At 44.9% G+C, this 20,046-nt stretch overlaps 1 protein-coding gene and 1 long non-coding RNA gene across 2 annotated transcripts; both read left to right on the top strand.

Annotated features, from left to right (window-relative positions):
• The first annotated feature begins 4,734 nt into the window (after nt 1-4,734).
• On the top strand, nt 4,735-9,968 carry LOC127033392 (uncharacterized). The gene is made up of 4 exons (XR_007769082.1): nt 4,735-4,784; nt 8,434-8,494; nt 9,167-9,246; nt 9,908-9,968. It is a non-coding gene; the product is annotated as an uncharacterized LOC127033392 (long non-coding RNA).
• Nucleotides 9,969-13,573: 3,605 nt separating this feature from the next.
• Nucleotides 13,574-17,588, top strand: LOC127033135 (uncharacterized). Its single transcript, XM_050920939.1, has 9 exons — nt 13,574-13,860; nt 14,023-14,138; nt 14,232-14,279; nt 15,029-15,094; nt 15,472-15,560; nt 16,032-16,140; nt 16,663-16,771; nt 17,179-17,249; nt 17,460-17,588. Exons 1-9 carry the CDS (start codon nt 13,719-13,721, stop codon nt 17,586-17,588), a joined length of 879 nt encoding a protein of 292 aa, XP_050776896.1. The 5' UTR covers nt 13,574-13,718.
• The last annotated feature ends 2,458 nt before the right edge of the window (nt 17,589-20,046 follow it).

The following is a 20,046-nucleotide window of genomic DNA, read 5'->3' as shown; positions in this document are numbered from 1 at the left end:
TTCCCTACACCCAGTGCCACACTACCCAGAGACCCCTCCACACACTCCTGCCCAGCACCCTTCTGGCTCCCTACGCCCAGTGCCACACTACCCAGAGACCCCCCCACAGCCCTGCCCAGCACCCCTCTGGCTCCTTACGCCCAGTGCCACACCACCCAGAGACCCCTCCACACACTCCTGCCCAGCACCCCTCTGACTCCCTACGCCCAGTGCCACACCACCCAGAGACCCCACACACACACACACCCCTGCCCAGCACCTCTCTGGCTCCCTACGCCTAGTGCCACACCACCCAGAGACCCCTCCACGCACCCCTCTGACTACCTATGCCCAGTGCCAAAACACCTAGAGACACCTCCACACACTCCTGCCCAGTACCCCTCTGACTCCCTACGCCCAGTGCCACACCACCCAGAGACCCCCACTAACCCCCGTGCCCAGTGCCCTCCCAGACCACTTCCCCACCTACTCAGAACCCCCCAACAGATCCTCTTACTGCCTAGTCACCCCCTAGCTGAAGATCCCCCACAGCCCTTCCACAACTGAGCCCCCCCACAGATCCCCTCACTGCCCCACCACCACAACTGCACAGTGCCCCGCACAGACACCCCACACTTCCCAGTGCCCCAACACACACAGATCTCCCCACGCCCCCACTGACCAGCATCCCCCCAGACCCACTAGAGACCTACCCTCCCACATGCAGTGGTGAGCTGAAGCCAGTTCCCACAGCTCCAAAAACCGGTTGCTAAAATCAGACCTCCGTGGAGAACCGGCTGTTAAAGGGCCAGGAGGTGGGCAAAGAACTCCAGTCCGCAGGCTGGACCCAGGACCGGCACTAGTGTTTTTAGCGCCCTAGGTGCACGGCCATTTTGCCATCCCGCGCGCTGATCCGCGGCTCCACTGGAGCTGCCGCAGGCATGCCTGCGAGAGGTCCATTGGAGCCTCGGGAGCAGCGGACTGTCCGCAGGAATGTCTGCTGCAGGTCCACCGGAGCCACCTGCCACCCGCCACCCCACCCCCGGCAAAATGCCGCCCCCCAATAATCCTGGCGCCCTAGACGATTGCCTAGGCCACCTAAATGGAAGCGCCGGCCCTGGCTGGACCATCCTGTTGCTCCCAGGATTCCCAGCTGGGGAGGCTGAGGCTCCCCTGGCCCTTGCCCCGTTTCCCCCCACTGCAGCGTGTTCAGCCACCGACATCAGCTTGGCAGCTCAGCTGAGCTTGAGAGTGTTGTCCTGCTGCCACTTTTTGAGAGGCCTGGCAAGGTGGCGGGGGTGTGTGTGTCCTGCTGCAAGCTCCAGGGCTGGCCAGAGGAGAGGGGAGGGGGCAAGTGGGGCAACTGGCCAGGGCCCTGGAGAGGCCCCCAGCCCCACCAGTATGTCTCCCCCAGCCCCAGCTCACTACCCTTAAATCAGAACTTTTTATAGTGAACTGGTTGTTAAGATTTTGGCAGCTCATCACTGGCCACACCCTAACCCCCAGCCACAATAGCCAGCCCTGATGGGAGGTGACTGTGTCTGCCAGGCTGAGCTGGCAGCACAGCCAGAGCTGGTCCTGGGGCAGGAAAACTCCGGCCCCTTGGGAGTGGTGCAATCAGCCAGGCTGGAGCACAGCCTACCCAGGCCAAGCTCCCTCAGGACCCAGTTCAGCCTCTCCCCACCCCCTACTTTCCCCTGTGACTGGCCGAGACTGGCCCAGCCTCTGCACCAGTCCCAGGTGGCTCTTCCCCCGGGGAGGCAGGTGGGGCCCCACAGGTCCCAGGCAGTGGAGACAGCTCAGAGCTGGAGCATTGCTGGGGAGCAGGGCAGATCCCTGAGACATGACTCCCGAGATCCCACCCAGCCCACCCACACCCATTGGCCCCGTGGCCACCAGCCTTGCCAAGCGCTCGAGTGCGCGCACGCGCGCACGCACACACACACACTTCTCTCTCCCTGCTTTCCTATCACTAGTTATGTTACTACAGGATGAAATGTAGACATCCCATAAAATAGCTAGTTCCACACTGTTCTTCATACCTCAGATCACTGAAATGCAGCTTGGCATTTGAGATACTGTATGACTGTAGTACAGTTTGCAATATCACAGAAACCTTCCTCTCTCCAAGTTTACATCTCACCACACCCTTTAGCAATAACGTAACCATTAAACAGGTTCTGAATCAGTCATCTTTCTTCCCAATTTAGTTTTAACAAAAATGCTGCAACATAAGTAGCTATGGGAAATGTCAGTGCAACTACTAGGTATCAATGGGGGAAAAGTGTGCGAGTAATGTCCTGGATATACTGGCATGGCTGGCTTTAGGCCAATTCAACCAATTCCACTGAATCAGGCCCTGCCCCGGTTCATTGTACCAGCAAGAGCGAGTGCGCTATACTGGGGTGGTCCGGCTTCCCCAGGGGGCAATTTAAAGGGCTTGGGGCTCCCAGCAGGGGCTGGAGCGAGCCCTGCATCCCCTGCCCTATCTCGAGCCAACCATCCCCTGCCCTGTCTCCAGGCAACCCCTGCCACACACCCTTGCCTGAAGCCAGCTAGTCCTGCACTCCTCTGTCTCCAGCCCTGCCAACCCATGCCTCAGCCTCCTGTGGCCCTGCCTGAAGCCAGCCAGCCCACCCCACCCCACACATACCTATCTCCAGCCATCCCCACACCCCTTGCCCTGCCTGCAGCCAGACCCTTCCTCCAGTCAGACCCTGCCCTGCCTCCAGCCAGCCCCATGTCCATGGGTGCCCTACAGTTCCCAGGGCAGTAACCCTGCACACCTGCTTCAATGAGGGGGGCAAGGAGCAGCTGGGACCCACACCTGTGTACACCCTAGGGTAACCAGACAGCAAGTATGAGAAATCGGGATGGGGTGGAGGGTAATAGGATCCTATATAAGAAATAGATCGGAAAATTGGGACTGTCCCTATAAAATCAGGACATCTGGTCACCCTAGTACACCCCCAGGGAGTGGCGGGGACCCACACATGTGAAACAGAGCTCATTTCTAGTTCAGACCCATCTGTTTAAAAAAGAACTTTAGGTAGGGTTAACATACATCTCTATTTTCCCAGATATGTCAGGCTTTTTGGGTCTTAAATCGCCATCCAGGAAAATACGGACGTATGGTAACCTTATTGGTACAAAAAATACATACTGTGGCACATCTCTTAAATCAGAACTTGTTATAGGGAACCGGTTGCTAAGAAATGAATGGCTTTATTTTACACTTTTTTTTTTTTAGTCATCCATGACCCCACCAAAAATGTTCAAATTGGGCCCTGCACTTCCTAAAGCCAGCCCTGAACACCGCCCTAGTGTGGGGGTGAGAGCGCCTCCGGGATCCTGACATCCCAGCACTTTACACACCTTCCTGGAGCCTCCCAACCTCTCTTTTACACAGTTCATTATGATACCTTGTCTTACAAACACCAAACACCATTACATGTGCACAAAGATAAATAATTCCCCTCCCCCTGATATATACAGAGCTGTGCTTCTGCATATAGTATCTATCTGGGATGAACATTGAGCTCAAAGCTCTTCAGGAATCAGTAAAGAGTCAGCTTCCAAGCCACATGTTGAATCCTATTGTAAACAATATGGGCCACGCATGAGGCATTCTGAAGCAAGAGATAACTGGTAAAGTTTAAAGAAGATGCAGAAAAAAAGCTTTTCTTATGTTTTGTTTCTGTTGGATTTATTGTATTATGAATAGTAAGTATTTTATATAAAAATTTGGTAGTAGGGTATACAATGTTATAAGAAGAGATTATGCTATTACCATTATCCAGTCTATTTGAACAGTAGTATTTTGAATTAGTGATACTTCACAGAGAGAGAAAGAAGAAAGCTGAATTTAGAGAACAATTATTAACCAGATTCTGGGTTATTCACCAGCCACTTTGCTCCTGTCCATGGCACAAAGCACCATAAACCCAGTATAGTCTGGACAAGAGAATATTCACCTCAAATTGGCATCTACTACACTCCCTGCCCCTGTCTCCCCATTCCCAGTCACCACGAATCAGGATATAGCTGAGTGAAAAGGTGGCATGGCTGAAACATTTAGCAGGCAATTGAAAACTAGTATAGAGTACAATAGTCCTGAGAACATCGCTTAATTCTGAGCACTGTGTTTGCAACGTGATGCAGGATGGGCCTGTTGCCATGGCACCATTGGCACCATTGTAAACTCAGTACTGACCTCAAGCCCCCTCCCATAGCAAAACGCCCTTGGACCTTTTCTGGATCCCACCAAAAAATATTCAAATCTGCTGCCCCAGTGCTACTTTCTTTCTACAGGAGACATGATACAGTGAAATTATTTCCCTACATTCCATCAACCTCTGCATCACACATTTTCAGTATTTAAAAGACTCTCTCATATTTATTTGTCTATGTGAAGTCTCACAACAGTTCACAAATTTTAGAATTGCCTTTTGCTGCATTTATCTTGCCTGTTAACTCAGCTCTTACAGTCCTATTTTCACACGTCATTGCTTGTGTATAGAAACTGATTCACAAATATTCAGTAAGTTTATTATATGGTGTCATCTTAGAACCTTCCCAAGTGCAAAAATCTTCTGCAACAATGAAGGCTTGGGCTGATGACCAGTGGCTGCAGAACTTTTGGATGGTCCACATTTCTGCATCTTTGTGCAAAACTCAACAAAATACAAGCTGCACTGACAGTGGAGAAGAAAAAACAACTGTACTACGGGGATCTGCAACACCAGATTATTACTGGTCAATCACTGCTCTCTCTCCTAAACTAAGATGGAATGGATTTCTTTAATGTAAGTAGTCACAACATATGGTTAAATATTTTATGATCAATATCCTGTTAAGAACTCAGCAGTCACAGATAATACCTGTCTTCTTTGGTAACTAGTATCCTGTCTGTTCCCCAAAACCAAAAGTGATCAGACAAAAAACTTGCATGGAGCATTCAATGGAGGTGTGAGACATACCTGCATACCTACAACCATGGTGACAAGCTTGAGGAAACTCCCCTACCCTCATTCACACCCACCTTAGCATTTAGACAAATTCTAGTGTTGAAACTCAGATTGATATCTGACTGATATCCAAAATACTGAAGCAGACACATTTCATTGTCAGCCCCCTGAAGGAACATCACCCACAGTAAGAAGTGATCAGCTCCTACTCTCTAGCCTAAAGAAATTCCTGCAGTCATCGGTTTACCCATAAACAAATCTACTGTTCTCCCTTCAACCAATTCAACCTATTGCATATTTTCTCTACAAAACCATTTGCTCACTCTTAAGTAAGAATTCTTATGCATGCATAGACCCAAATTCTGCCTGAGTTAGAATCAGAGAATAGAATCATAGACTATGAGGGTTGGAAGGGACCTCAGGAGGCTTCTAGTCCAACCCCCTGCTCAAAGCAGGACCAACCCCAACTAAATCATCCCAGCCAGGGCTTTGTCAAGCCTGATCTTAAAAACCTCTAGGGAAGGAGATTCAACCACTTCCTTAGGTAACCACATCTATTCCTGACAGATTCAGGACTGTGAGCTAAGATCATCAGTGAAGACTCAGGAGTTCAAGCTTCCTGGAGTGGGTGAGTTTCCTCATTTTCTCTCTCTGTTTCCTTTTCTAACACAGGTATTAAACTGTAAAAATGTAACTCACTGTGTTTAGACTCTGCTTGTGATGTAAAGATGGGTATAGGGACTGTCATAAACAGATAGCTAAGGGTTAATGTCTCTTTCACCTGAAGCACCTGACCAGAGGACCAATCAGGAAACCGGATTTTTTCAACTTTGGGTGGAGGGAACTGTGTGTTTTTGTCTTTGTTTTCTGTCTGCCTGCTTTCTCTGAGCTTTGGAGAAGTAGTTCTACTTTCTAGTCTTCTGTTTCTAAGTGTAAGGACAAAGAGATCAGATAGTAAGTTCTATGGTTTCTTTTCTTTGGTATTTGCATGAATATAAGTGCTGGAGTGCTTTGATTTGTATTCTTTTGGAATAAGGCTGTTTATTCAATATTCTTTTAAGCAATTGACCCGGTGTTGTATCATCTAAATACAGAGAGAACATTTGTACTTATTTTTCTTTCTTTTTATATAAAGCTTTCTTTTAAGACCTGTTGGAGTTTTTCTTTACTTCAGGGAAATTGAGTCTGTACTCACCAGGGAATTGGTGGGAGGAAGAAATCAAGGGGAGATTTGTGTGTTGGATCGCTAGCCTGATTTTTGCATTCCCTCTGGGGGGAATAGGAAAGTACTTTTTGTTTCCAGGATTGGGAACAGAGAGGGAGATTCACTCTGTTTGGGTTCACAGAGCTTGTGTCTGTGTATCTCTCCAGGAGCACCTGGAGGGGGGAAGGGAAAAAGGATTATTTCCCTTTGTTGTGAGACTCAAGGGATTTGGGTCTTGGGGTCCCCAGGGAAGGTTTTTCAGAGGGACCAGAGTGCCCCAAAACACTCTAATTTTTTGGGTGGTGGCAGCAGGTACCAGGTCCAAGCTGGTAACTAAGCTTGGAGGTTTTCATGCTAACCCCCATATTTTGGACGCTAAGGTCCAAATCTGGGACTAAGGTTATTACATGGTGTGCAGCTGGTGGGACTAGAATCCAGAAGCCAGTAGGAATATTATATTTTTCTTTTCTCTGCTAAGGGCTTTTTAGCAGAGAGAAACAGTTGGTTTTAAAAGGGAACCAGAGAGAATTTTTTTTTTCTGCTCTCTCTCGCAGTTTGTGGCTTGCATGTTAAGCGAGAAGCCATTAAGAACCTGTTAAGGGTCTTTTGTCATGCAATAGCCCTCCCATTAGGAGTCAAGTACCAGCACTTATAGGCATGCAAATAAAGTGGTTTTTCTGGTTTCCCTTCATTGAACATTAGCTAGAGAGAGAAAAGGAAAAAAGCACTGTTGCTAGGCAGACTCCAGGAGGCAACAGAACCTGCAGTTCAGAAGATAAACACCGGAGGGCACCCCAACACAAGAAAACAGGAACCATGACTTCTAAGGCAAAAATTGACGCCGAAGAACAAATCAAAGAAGCTGAACACAGGCGACAACTGGAAATAAAACAAAAAGAGATGGAGATGAAAGAAAGAGAAGAACAGATCAAAGAGGCAGCCTACCAAAGAGAACAGGCAGCCTACCAAAGAGAACAGGCAGCCAAAGAGGCAGCCAAGGAGGCAGCACACAAAAGAAAACTAGAAGAAGAAGAGGTGGCCTACCGAAGGAAACAAGCAGAAGAAGAGTCGGCCCACCACCGAGAAAGGAAAATTGCCGAAAAACAACAAAAAGAGAATGAAGAGAAGGAAAAACAGAGAAAACATGAACTGGAGTTGGCAAAAGCTGGGCTGCCTGTGCCAGCCAACCCTAACAACCCGGCGCCAAATATTGCTCCACAGCCCAGGAAATTTCCCACCTACAAGGCAGGTGATGACACCGAGGCCTTCTTGGAAAATTTTGAAAGAGCCTGTCTTGGGTACAGCATTCCCGAAGACCAGTACATGGTAGAATTGAGGTCACAGCTCAGTGGACCTTTAGCAGAGGTGGCAGCTGAAATGCCTAAGCACCAAATGAATGACTATAAACTTTTTCTAACCAAGGCCAGATACAGGATGGGGATAACCCCAGATCATGCCCGTCGGCGCTTCAGAACCCAAAAGTGGAAACCAGAGGTGTCATTTCCCAACACGCCTACTACATTGCAAAAAACTATGAGGCCTGGCTAACAGGAAACAACATTCAAACCTTGGAAGAACTGAACCTCCTCATACAAATGGAGCAGTTCTTGGATGGTGTTCCTGAAGACATCACACGGTACATACAAGATGGAAACCCCAAGAATATCGCTGAGGCGGGGGAGATTGGAGCCAAATGGATGGAACTGGCAGAAAGCAAAAAAGCTACTGTCAAGGGGAACGATTACCCCAGGGGGCACACAGACCATAAACCCTACAACCGAGGACAGCCAAAGACCCCACATACCACCCAAGTAAAGCCACAGATACCCTACCCTTCAACCTCACCAGTCTCCAGTAACTCACCTCGGCCCAGTGATCCATCAGATGGAAGATGCTTTAAGTGTAATGAACTGGGACATATCAAGGCCAAGTGTCCCAAGAACACCATGCGAGTGCAATTCATTACACCACCATCACACCAAAGATCCCCAGGCCCGGATGCCTCTCAAATACCCTTGGAGCGAAGGGAAAATTTGAGAGTGGGCGGAAAGAAGGTTACTGCGTGGAGAGACACGGGGGCACAAGTGTCAGCTATCCAGAATAGAATCATAGACTATGAGGGTTGGAAGGGACCTCAGGAGGCTTCTAGTCCAACCCCCTGCTCAAAGCAGGACCAACCCCAACTAAATCATCCCAGCCAGGGCTTTGTCAAGCCTGATCTTAAAAACCTCTAGGGAAGGAGATTCAACCACTTCCTTAGGTAACCACATCTATTCCTGACAGATTCAGGACTGTGAGCTAAGATCATCAGTGAAGACTCAGGAGTTCAAGCTTCCTGGAGTGGGTGAGTTTCCTCATTTTCTCTCTCTGTTTCCTTTTCTAACACAGGTATTAAACTGTAAAAATGTAACTTACTTTGTTTAGACTCTGCTTGTGATGTAAAGATGGGTATAGGGACATGCTACATCTGGGACAAATAAAGGTGTCAGCTTGAAAGTGCTGTTTGACTCATTCCATTGGGCACACAATGAGTACATTGATCGAGTTACACAACCACCCCCCTCCAGAACAGTAGAATTATCAGGGGGAGAACCCAGACAAGTAAGCCCAATAAATGAGCATACCCCAAGTAATGGGCAAATCTGGTAAAAGTACAGAAATACTAAAGGTATTCCTGGCTAACTGCCTGAATAATAAAGAATCTTTACAATACCTGTATAATCATTTCTTAAATGGTTTGCATGCCTGTAATCATGGTGATTTCTTTATTGCTCCTAATTTCTATATTGTTTATCTGTGTGGTGTCTCTTTGTTTTTCTTTACTTTCTTAGGCTGACATAAAAGTAATCTTGCTGTGTGAAAAACAATTTAGATGACGCAATCTAATTTCTTAGATAATCAAGTAACATTATGTTAGGATTGGTTAGTTTAATTACATTAAAACGATTAATCAAAGACATTGCTGAGAATGAGGTGATACTGATATGTGTATGTTACAGGGGTTTCTCTATTTCAGATTCTTCAGATTTCCAGACAACGATTTTCTCCAAAAAAGTTGCACCAAGCAAAAAATTACCTCAATACACACAATGGCAAGTAAGTAGAATTTTTCCATGTGTTCCCATGGCGGGGAGGGCTAGCTCAGTGTTTTGAGCATTGGCCTGCTAAAGCCAGGGTTGTGAGCCTAATCCTTAAGGGGACCATTTATGGATCATGGCCAAAAAAAGAAAAAAAAAAAAAAAAAAAGCAAGGCCAAAAAAAACTGTCAGGGACAGTACTTGGTCCTGATAGTGAAGGCAGGGGATTGGACTCAATGACCTAGTTCTGTGACATAAGTATATCCCCATATATTATTATATATTACATAGTTTTTCAAAACCCATTATCTTCAAGCAACTCTGCTTGTTTTTTTTATTGACATTTTTTTGCTGCTACATTTACTGTCCTGAGTCACTAGGTCTATACATTGTTACAATTTTGTACTGATCTCCTTATATCTGAGAACATTCACTCTTCATTGAGCAAATACAGCCAAAATTTGCAAGCCACAGATATTTCCGAATTATGCACATGCCTGCAATTTATTTAGGTCTGTCATGTCACTGGCCTATGAATGATGTATTGTTGATTTAGGTTTACCCTGCTTATGGGTTTGCAATGTAAATCGCTTACCTTATAACTCTGCCTTGAGTCTTATATGCATTGATATGCCATGTTTGCACTTAAGTAACTGTTTTCTCTTGTAAACAATTCTCAGGGAAATCTTTTGAAGAAAAAATTGCAAATGTTTTGACATACATAAGGAGTAGCACATATCCGGAAGGAATGAATAAAGCAGGCAGACTGAACCTGCGTCGATATGCTGTCAACTTTTCATTGGAAGGTAAGGAATATTTGTTTTAAGATAGTACTGGCACATAACACAGGAAACTTCAGCCTGTAAATGTTGGTCATGATGTCCCAACACTGGGAGTATTTGGAGTGTTAACCTTACCTTCAATGGGACTGGAATTTGGATCTCTATTTTTATTAAAATTTTCCAGAAAATCTGTCTATGCCAGTGGTGCAACAAAAGGAGTGTGCTGTGCAGTTGTGTGAGAAATGAGTCTAAATTTTATTTAAAAAAAAATGATGACTTTGTTTCATTTCGTAATTATGTTATCTGGTCTGCTGCAAGCACCACCAACAATCACTATATGTTAAATGAGCAAAAACGTCTTACTATGCACCAGGGCTGCCCAGAGGACTCTGGGGCCTGTGGTCTCTGGTGGCAGGGGGGCCCTGCTACAGCAGTAATTCAGCTGTGGGGCGTCCCTCTGCCCTGGAGGAAGGATCCCCCCACTGGCAAAGACCAAGAGTGAAAGAAGCTCTGGGGGCCCGGGCCCCTTGACAGTTTTCCAGGGCACAAGGAGCAAGTGAAGGACCCCGCTTCAGGGGCCCTGAAAAACTCTCCTAGGGGCCCGTGTGGGGCCCAGGGCAAATTGCCCCACTTGCCCCCCCTCCTCTGGGCAGCCCTGCTATACACTGAAATTTCCCCCTTGTACTCAAGGCATTATGAACCAGACTGTATATAGATGTCTTTGATAGCCATATGCCTTTTAATTAATTAATGGTTTTGCCAATAACCACTTATAGCTTAAGTTAAACACTTTTCCCACACCCCAGCCCTGGCAGAAGCCACAAGGCAGCAGGGGAAGCCCCTATGCCTGACCCCATCTTCAGGAGACGTGCCTGGTGGGGCAGGAAACTCCACAGCACCCTGCTTTTAGTCCCCTAAAGAACCACAGGATCCAAAACTCCACCACGGCCCTGGGACTGGAGGAGCTCTCACTCCCTGGTATGGCCGTGACACAGGGACAGAGCTTCTCCAGTCCTGGTGCTGTGTGGGACAGCAGGGTGGGTGGGAAATGAGCCAAGGAGTTGAGGGCCCGGCAAAATGGTGGGGAGCCCAGGTGTAACATGGCTGCGATCCTGGGGAAGAGGACGAAAGGGATAAGGCGATAGGTGGTGTAGCCAGTGGACAAGGTGGGTAGGTGCCCAACAATTGCTCTGTCCCAGGGCCCAGATAAACTTTAATCATCCTCTGTGCTCCATCTTCTATGATCAACAGAGGGGAGATTGTTCCATTCAGCAAAAGGAAGAAAGGTTGTCGTTGTGCATACCATGAAAGAAGCCCTGCAACTCTTTAAAAGGTATCATGACAGTCCAGAGGGTGGACATCTAGGAATATTCAAAACGAGGAATGCGCTGACATCAAAATACTATTGGCCAGGGATGACAGAAGACATTGCCAATTGGGTATGTACACTAATGAAACAAAATGCTGATGAATGGTATTTACAATTGAAATAGAAGTTCAAAATGAATGAAAGAAATATAAAAGTATATTTGGTGTGCAAATGTGAACTCTGTTCCCTTGTGATACTATTTCCATAACGAAATGTTCATGTCATCATATTGTTCCATCAAAAACAGGTTGCACAGTGTCTGACTTGCCAGAAAGAGGGAAAGCAATCAAATCTGGATACCACCTTGAAAAGCATAAAGGTGAATTTTTGAATCAGACACGTTATGGTTTATCATTATCCATGGTTATTTCTGCAATACAATGAGGCTTTGATTTTGAAACAAGTTCAATGCATGTAAGTGGCACAGCATAGTGCAGCAATTACCTCTAATACGCCTTCGCACTGGGTGGGGATATTTCTTCTGCTTTACTCTGTTATTGTTTTCAAACACTCATTCCTGTACTTCTTTTTGTTTGTTTATTCTTTCTTTCTTTCTCTTCTGCATTTAAAAGTGGGATTTCATTTGGATTCTATGGCTGTTTTAACCATATTACATTGTGTACTCTGCTTCTGACATATGGGTTCATTGAGAACATTTAGTAATAAACATGTGAAGTATGACTGTAATTGATACCCTTGTATGTAGGTCACTCGGATCTGGGAATTGGTGGGAATGGATTTAATAGGACCGTTACCAGTAACAAAGGATGGATACCAGTATATACTTACAGCCATAGATTATCTTTCAAGATGGGTGGAAGCATTTCCACTTAGAAATAAGTCGTCAATTGAGGTGGTACAGATCATGTTCAGCATGATTCTTCGACGTGGATGCCCACAGCGGATACTGACAGATCGTGGTGCAGAATTCAATAATAAGGTAATGATTTCTTTTTTTCTGGTTATTTGTACTGTGTACTCAAAGTCACTGTCAGGTCACCCATAGATCTCTAACAACCACCATCTTTTCTTTTTATATATAGAAACTGCTGTTGGTCACCATCAGTGTTGCTATAAAATTATTTTTCTTCATATCTAACAAAGAAACGAACAACTACTTGTTTCCAAAACAAATATGAGAAGACAGTTATGCCTGTTGCTAATTACACGTAAAAGTAGTGGCCCATACCCAAAGGAAAATTCCTCTACACAAGTCTATATGTATGTTTATGGTGTAACTTTTTTTCTTTCAGCTTAACTTGTATGTTTGTAATAAATTGGGAATAGAACGTAGCTTCACCAGTCCGTACCACCCACAAACCAATGGCTTGACTGAAAACGCTAATAAATCCATAAAAAGGTAAGTGAATGGTGGGAATCGTACGGTAATAATGGCAAGTAGAATGTGCTATACTAAAAGATGCAACTCCCAAAAAAATCTTCAAAAGCAATGTGTTACATGGAAATCTTTTTTTACATTACGTATTACACCTTTTTGATTGTGTCTGATCAGTTTCAAACAAGACCGTACATGTGACTTTCTTTTCTTAAACAATCAAATCAATGTGCCTTTGTTACAGAGCACTGCGGAAGATGGTTGATAACAATGGGAGTAATTGGGATAAATTACTTGAACCCATTTTGTTTTCTTTGCGAACTAAAATACATGCAACAACAAAATTTTCACCTTTCCGACTAATGTTTTGTGATGACGCAGTGTTTCCAGAAGATGTCTTAGATAATTACACGGTAAGTGTATGTTATTCCCAGCACCTTTCATGTACATATGGCATTCTGTGTGCCTTCATTTTACTAATACAACCACTTCTCCATTTGTTTACAAAGATCCCAGATCTGGATATGTTCGGGGAAGATTTCTGCAAAGAGTACAGCATGAATATGAAATCGAGACATGACGCTGACATCGCGCTGGCCCTAAGTAACATTGCTAAAGCACAAGAAAAACAACAAAGACATTATGCTAAAAGAAAGACTTCTAAATATGGGGAAATAACATTTGAAGTTGGGGACTCTGTTCTGTTACTGAATGCTAGACAGAGAACAAGAAAAGGAGGAGTATTGGAATCTAAATATCGGGGACCATACAAAATTATGAGTGTTGAAGGTAAGAGAGTGAAATTACAAACCATATCAGGGAAACAGTTAGGAACCATGTACAGTACTGCACACTTAAAACCAGTAAAAGAACCAACAACATTAGCTGCTGAAAGCACATCAGAGGGAAAAACTGGAACTGAAATTGGAGTTGGTGACAGTGAACCAGAAACACCCACGGAAGAGATTAGAGAAGTGGATGGCACTGTATCTCTTGACAGCAAAATGGAAAACATAGAGGTCACAGCAATAGAAAAAGAGGAATATATAGGGCAAGATGTGTCAAACAATGATACAAGTGATGCTGATGACAGCTTTGATGACATGCTTACAGAGGAAGTGGAAGACAAGCAATGGTTTCTGAAAGGTAATTGGATACCGCACCTTTGCTAAACACATTAACATACTTTATAACTTGAACTATATTACAGGTTTTCATGTACAAAGTGGCGGCATTGACAGTATTAAAGCAGAGAAAAAGGAAACTGTATTACCATGCATGTAATACGTGTTAATATTTTTTTCCTAGTAAAATTGTTAATGACCAGCAAACACACAGAGAGACTAGAGGCCAAAGTGAGAAACATAAAATTATATGGCTCTTCATTTCATTGCCTGAAACCAAGAAGCTGGATAAGTGATGAGGTACATTTAAGTACTAGTAAACATGTATTTGATGATGTGATTGATTACTCAAATACCATCGTAATTGTGCTTTTCTTCCATCATGTGTTGTAGGTTATTGATGCATTTTTGAGCTGTGTAGTTGAGAAAGCAGATGGAAAGGTAGGCTAGTTACTGTGATACATGACACAATACACTGATGCACTAAATAAACAATCACGGGAAATTTATGACACAACATATTTAAGTCCAAATGCCCTTGAAATATCAACACACACCCGAACTTTCAACATTTCTGTGTATATACTGCTGTCAAGCATTTACTAAAATGTATTTGGAGGTGCATATCGGATATACAATAGAGGGCCACATTAGTTCTGCTGTACAGTTCAGTGGATCCATTAATTGAACACAAGTATGCGAACAGCTTAGTCACTTTTTAAAGGAAGTAAGACAGAGCACATTGATTACAAATCATTTTGTTTCTATAGGACTCTCTTACAGATACATATCTGCTTTCTAACACTAAGGATCCGTTTCATGTCTGTCTATATTAAATTCATTATGTTCTTGACGTGCCACAATTATTAATGCAGTAATAGCTTTGTTGACTGTCAACAGGTACAAGCCATCTCATCAGTAGTTTCCACTGCCATTCTCTCAGGCAGAGCAACACAAATGAAATTGAAGGTAAATGTTAACACACTTTCCTACATAAAATGAAAAAAAAACAATTTCAGTCACTGAGTTAAACACAGTGTGACAGCAAATACAATGATATGTTTGATGTGGGGGAATAGTCTAATAGTAATACATGTAATGAATTTGGGAAATACAATATAATATATATCTCATGGTTTGCCTCACTGGAAACTATACTTACATTTCAAATTTCTTTTAAATAAAAACAGAGTGAATTACTTCAAAATGATATATTACTGCTTCCTTACCACACACCAGGTCATTGGGTTCTTGCGGTAAGATGGTTTGTATTTTGCTTCTGGATTATGGCCAATAAATGTGGCAATAAATAAGAGATTTGGAACACAACTATGGTAGTGGTGATATAATTTCCCGTGCTGCGGGTTTTCAGGGAGTTCAGTGCATTCATAAGGAAAGTGGAATGTGATTGTTAAAAATAAATTGATACTGTCAATTTACATTGTTCATGTAACATGGAAGAATACATTCTGTAAAGAGTTGATTGATTTCACAATATGCTTATATGTTGTGTGTTACTGTTACATTACAAACGAAAATATGTTAATTTCATACTGATTGTTGATGAATTAGTATTAATTTTTTGAAATAATCACATTACTAATACATTTTATGAATATATTTAAACTTACAGATAGCCTTGATGAAAAAAAAGGAATTGTTAATAATTGACCCCTTGTGTGATGAGATCAGATATGAAAGAACATGCCTGAGGAATTGGAGGTGATTTATTAGATACTTACTTTCACAGTGGACACTAACTGTTCCATTGAAATTTTTTTAAAGGGAATGTTACAATAATGGGAATAATGTCTTCCTATTAGCTACAAATGAACATTGAAACAGCATGTACTTGTACTGAATGTGCTTAATAATGGACTTTGAGAGAACTTGTGTGATGTGACTCTGGGCACCGACTTCACAGAATGTGGACACACACGAAACAGTAGCATGTTGCATGATTGAGAATGTGTTATTATCAACATGGGGTACAGCAACTCAGGTGACACACTGTGTAAGTGTGAGACAATAATATGAAAACAAGTGTGTCTGTATGTGAGCAATAAGTCATTTCAATGACTAAGTAAAAAGCGAGAGAATGGATTTTTATCTATGTCCAGAAACCAGAGTGGGAAATAACGGAAAGCAAAGCTCATTTATACAGTCTGCTAATGTACTCTCTAACAATTTCAGAAACTTCATCAAACGATTAACTAGTAAATCCTCATCTGATTGGAACAGTAAAATTGTGGAGCATCCCAGACAAAGTGATGGTCACAACTGTGGACCACTCATCTTAAAGGTATTGAATACCAAATTGGCATTATTATAGGTTATGTATGTTTAATTATCCATGGTGAAAGTAAATGCCAGAGATTACCAGTGGGCACTGCACTGGTGTCCTTGCCATTGTGGATGGTGGTGTGCTTGTGACCACAAGAAGGGATTGATTGTCCAGTGGCAGGTGCGGTGCTGGGGGACCAGATTCTACCATCCAGCTCTTCCTGACAGCTGCTGTTGCAGTGGCCAGGAGCACCAGGCCCTTGTAAATCACTGTAACCCAGAGCCCCTTTTGGTCCTCCACAGTAGGCAGCCCTGCCAGGAGCATTTAACAGCATTGCCATACCGTATGGCAGGGCCGCAGATGCGGGGGGTAGGGGATAAAGGGGGCAGTGCTGTTAAAGCATAAAGCACTGCCACATCGGAAGTGTAACGTCAGCCATGTATGGTCTGGAACCAGTGGCCAATTCTTACCGGTACACTGGACCAGCCCATTTTCACCTATGGTAAGTATGAGGTTTATTCTAAATAGCAGTGTTGTTAGTTTGCAGAAACATATTTGCAGCACAAAGACATCAGTACGGTGGAAACAACACAGAAGGCTAATACTGCGTTTAGAAGACATATAGCAATTCTTCTAATGAAGGAGTCAGGTAATTACTTTCTACCATGTATTGTGGACTCATTAGGCACATGTGAGGATAACGTGAAGAGTGGAATTATGTCACATAACAGACAGTTATCTTAATACCCCTAAAGTGGGATATCTCACAGGTTTGCTTCTGAAATGGTGACTATGAATCAATAATATCTTTAAGTACACAAAAATTTGAATGGGGTGAATGATTACTATTGATCGACCAGTTAAATGAAATTTGCATTTTTAGATACAGGTGCAGTAAAGTTAAAATTTGAAAAAAATATTCCAAAAAAAGGAAAAGATATGTGTGTTCAAACCATTGACTGGATTACAATATTGACAATTAATACATCAAGTTTAGCATTTTCAGTGTTGGTCGTAACGTATTCATCATTTCGTAATGCTATATTTATTTTTAAGAAAGCGTGGAGGACTACTGCATATACTGCAACCTTATCGACTGTGAAAAAGAAAGTGAGGATTGCACGATGGTAAGAAACATAGAATTACATGGGAAATATATGCCATAAACTGCGTACGGATCATGATTCTTGTAAAAATTACACAACATTAAACATTTTCTTCATGCCGATAGTTATATATTGGGTAATGTTCACATGTGGAAGGAATAGGATGAGTCAATGCAAAGTATGTATAACGTAACTTCTGTGATTTAATTTCTTAATTCTTACTTATCAAAGGTCCAGTGTGATTCTTGCAAGAGGTGGGCACATATACCATGCATTACAGAAGGAAACAATCAAGAAAACCTGACATATGAGAAGAAAGAGACTACAACTGCAAGACATGTGCATAGTTCACTTCATTAACAAAAAGAAAAAAGGCAATAAAGAAAACCCATTGTTTAACTGCCTCTTGTTCAAAACATAATGCAACCCAAAGAAATATATTTCTATGTACACAATAGATTATAATAAATGTTCTTGATGTTAAATAAATAATTCTCTGTATTTCTGTCCATATATATAATGCAAACTATTAAATTTTAAAAGTAATTTTGAAAAATGAAAGTGGTGTCATCATAGGAGTGCTCCATACCCCGAAACCTAACCTCCCTTTTCATGTATTCATACACAAGAAAGCGAAAGAGCGTGCCTCGATCACCCAATAGGTCAATTTGGCCCATTAGCCAGGAGGAAGCAGATCCTGAGTGTTTTCGACCACAAACTCCATCCCTCCCGATTTGCAACGCCATGGACCAGTGGAGGAAGCAGATCCTGAGTGTTTTCGACCACAAACTCCATCCCTCCCGATTTGCAACCATCCCCGGACCAGTGACAGGTGCATAGGCAGCCATGTCATTGGAACTAAGCAAGGAGGAAGCCAGTGGAAACAGTGAAAGGGGCCACTCTGGTTATCACCTTGGGGTCAGGGGTGTGCCCTGTACCCCCAAACCTTACTTCCCTTTATCTGTATTCACACACTAAAAAGCGAAATAGCCTGCCTCGAGCAGCCATGGCATTGGAACTAAACAAGGAGGAAGCCAGTGGAAACAATGAAAGGGGCCACTCTGGTTATCACCTTGGGGTCAGGGGTGTGCCCTCTACCCCCAAACCTTACTTCCCTTTACACGTATTCACACACAAAAAAGCACATTAGCCAGGAGGAAGCAGATTCTGAGTGTTTTCGACCACAAACTCCATCCCTCCCGATTTGCAACCTCATGGACCAGGCGGCAGCAATTCCTGAGCAGGAGCACAGATGGTTTTCCTATGTGACAGAAACTGCAGCTAGTTGCAAAACGGGAGGGTTGCTCAAACTGACGTTACACCGGCAGCAGGAAGTGACTCGCAGCCGCTGCGGTGACTCTGGCTCCCAGGCTCCTGGCGAGATCCCCGAGCCCCGGCGGCTGGTGCTGGGAGCCCGGAGCCCTGGCTGCAGCCGGGAGAGGGGAATCTCCAGCAGGGCCCTTCCCGCTGCTCCCCAGGAGCCTCTCCCAGGGCAGAGCCCCCAGCCCGGCCCGACCGGTGTAACGACAGAAACAGCAAGTGCGCCCGATTCCCTACTTTGGCTACACTGCCCCTGCCCAGTAACCTTTGCTGTCGCCGCTGCCCTCTCTCTGTCCTCACTTCTGTTTACGATTTGCTGCCTCCTCTTTGGGGGGGTTTAAAAGCACCAAGGGAGGCAAATCGCAGCGGGGGGGGCTGGCAGGTCTGAGCAGGGGGCAAAAATTTACTGGCCAGGGGGGATCAAACTGCTGTAGGTAGCGGCGGGAGAGGGGCTGAAGGGGGAAAATCGGGGGTGCGGGGTGGGAGCCGGGGTTAAGCCCGGGGGGGGAGACGCTGCCAGACCCTGCGCGGGGACAAACCCCCCGTTTAGGGAGGGGAATATGGGGGACCAGTGACCCCTCGAGATGAGCCATCCGCTGTGCTCACAAATCTGGGGTTGTGGGGGGGGGGGGCAGAGGCTGTTTTCGTTCTGCTCCCAGGACGCTGCATGTCAGCCCCGGAGCAGGGGGCGGGTTCCTGGGGCTGGGTCTTAAAGGCACAGACCTCCCAATTCCTACATTGTCAAAGCTCAGACACCGCAGCTCCTCTCTGTCTCACACAAGTGTTGCAGGGCTGTTATTGCTCCAGCCAGGAGGCTGAATGCCGTGAAATATTGTACAGACGCCCCCTCCCTCCCTCAAACTCTGCCTCTCACATTTTGACTTTGTAAAAGTGTCTTCTGTCAGTTTCTATGTCTATATGAAATCACTGCAGCTCCTTTCTCTTATACAACGTGCTGAGTTGCTAACTCCCTCCCAGAGCCCACGTGTCTGCACCCCCGGCTATACCCCAGGTCAGAGCCTGCACCCCTCACTCAAACACCCAGCCCAGTACAAGGGCACTGTTTACAAACCGAGAGCTGCCAGACGGGCACTGTCCAGCCCAGCCCTGTGTTGCCATCGTGCTTCTTCCTCTTCGGGGTGGGCCCATGCTGCACTACGCTACCCCCCTGCCCAGCACCCCTCTGGCTCCCTACGCCCAGTGCCACACCACCCAGAGACCCCTCCACACACTCCTGCCCAGCACCCCTCTGACTCCCTACACCCAGTGCCACACCACCCAGAGACCCCCACAAAACCCCCTGCCCAGCATCCCTCTGACTCCCTACGCCCAGTGCCACACCACCCAGAGACCCCCACAAACCCCTGCCCAGCACCCCTCTGACTCCCTACGCCCAGTGCCACACTATCCAGAGACCCACACACACACACACCCCTGCCCAGCACCCCTCTGACTCCCTATGCCCAGTGCCACACCACCCAGAGACCCCCCCAAACCT

Source organism: Gopherus flavomarginatus, chromosome 12, assembly GCF_025201925.1.
Source record: "Gopherus flavomarginatus isolate rGopFla2 chromosome 12, rGopFla2.mat.asm, whole genome shotgun sequence".
NCBI lineage: Eukaryota > Metazoa > Chordata > Testudines > Testudinidae > Gopherus > Gopherus flavomarginatus.
This window is presented reverse-complemented; position numbering and strand designations above follow the sequence as displayed.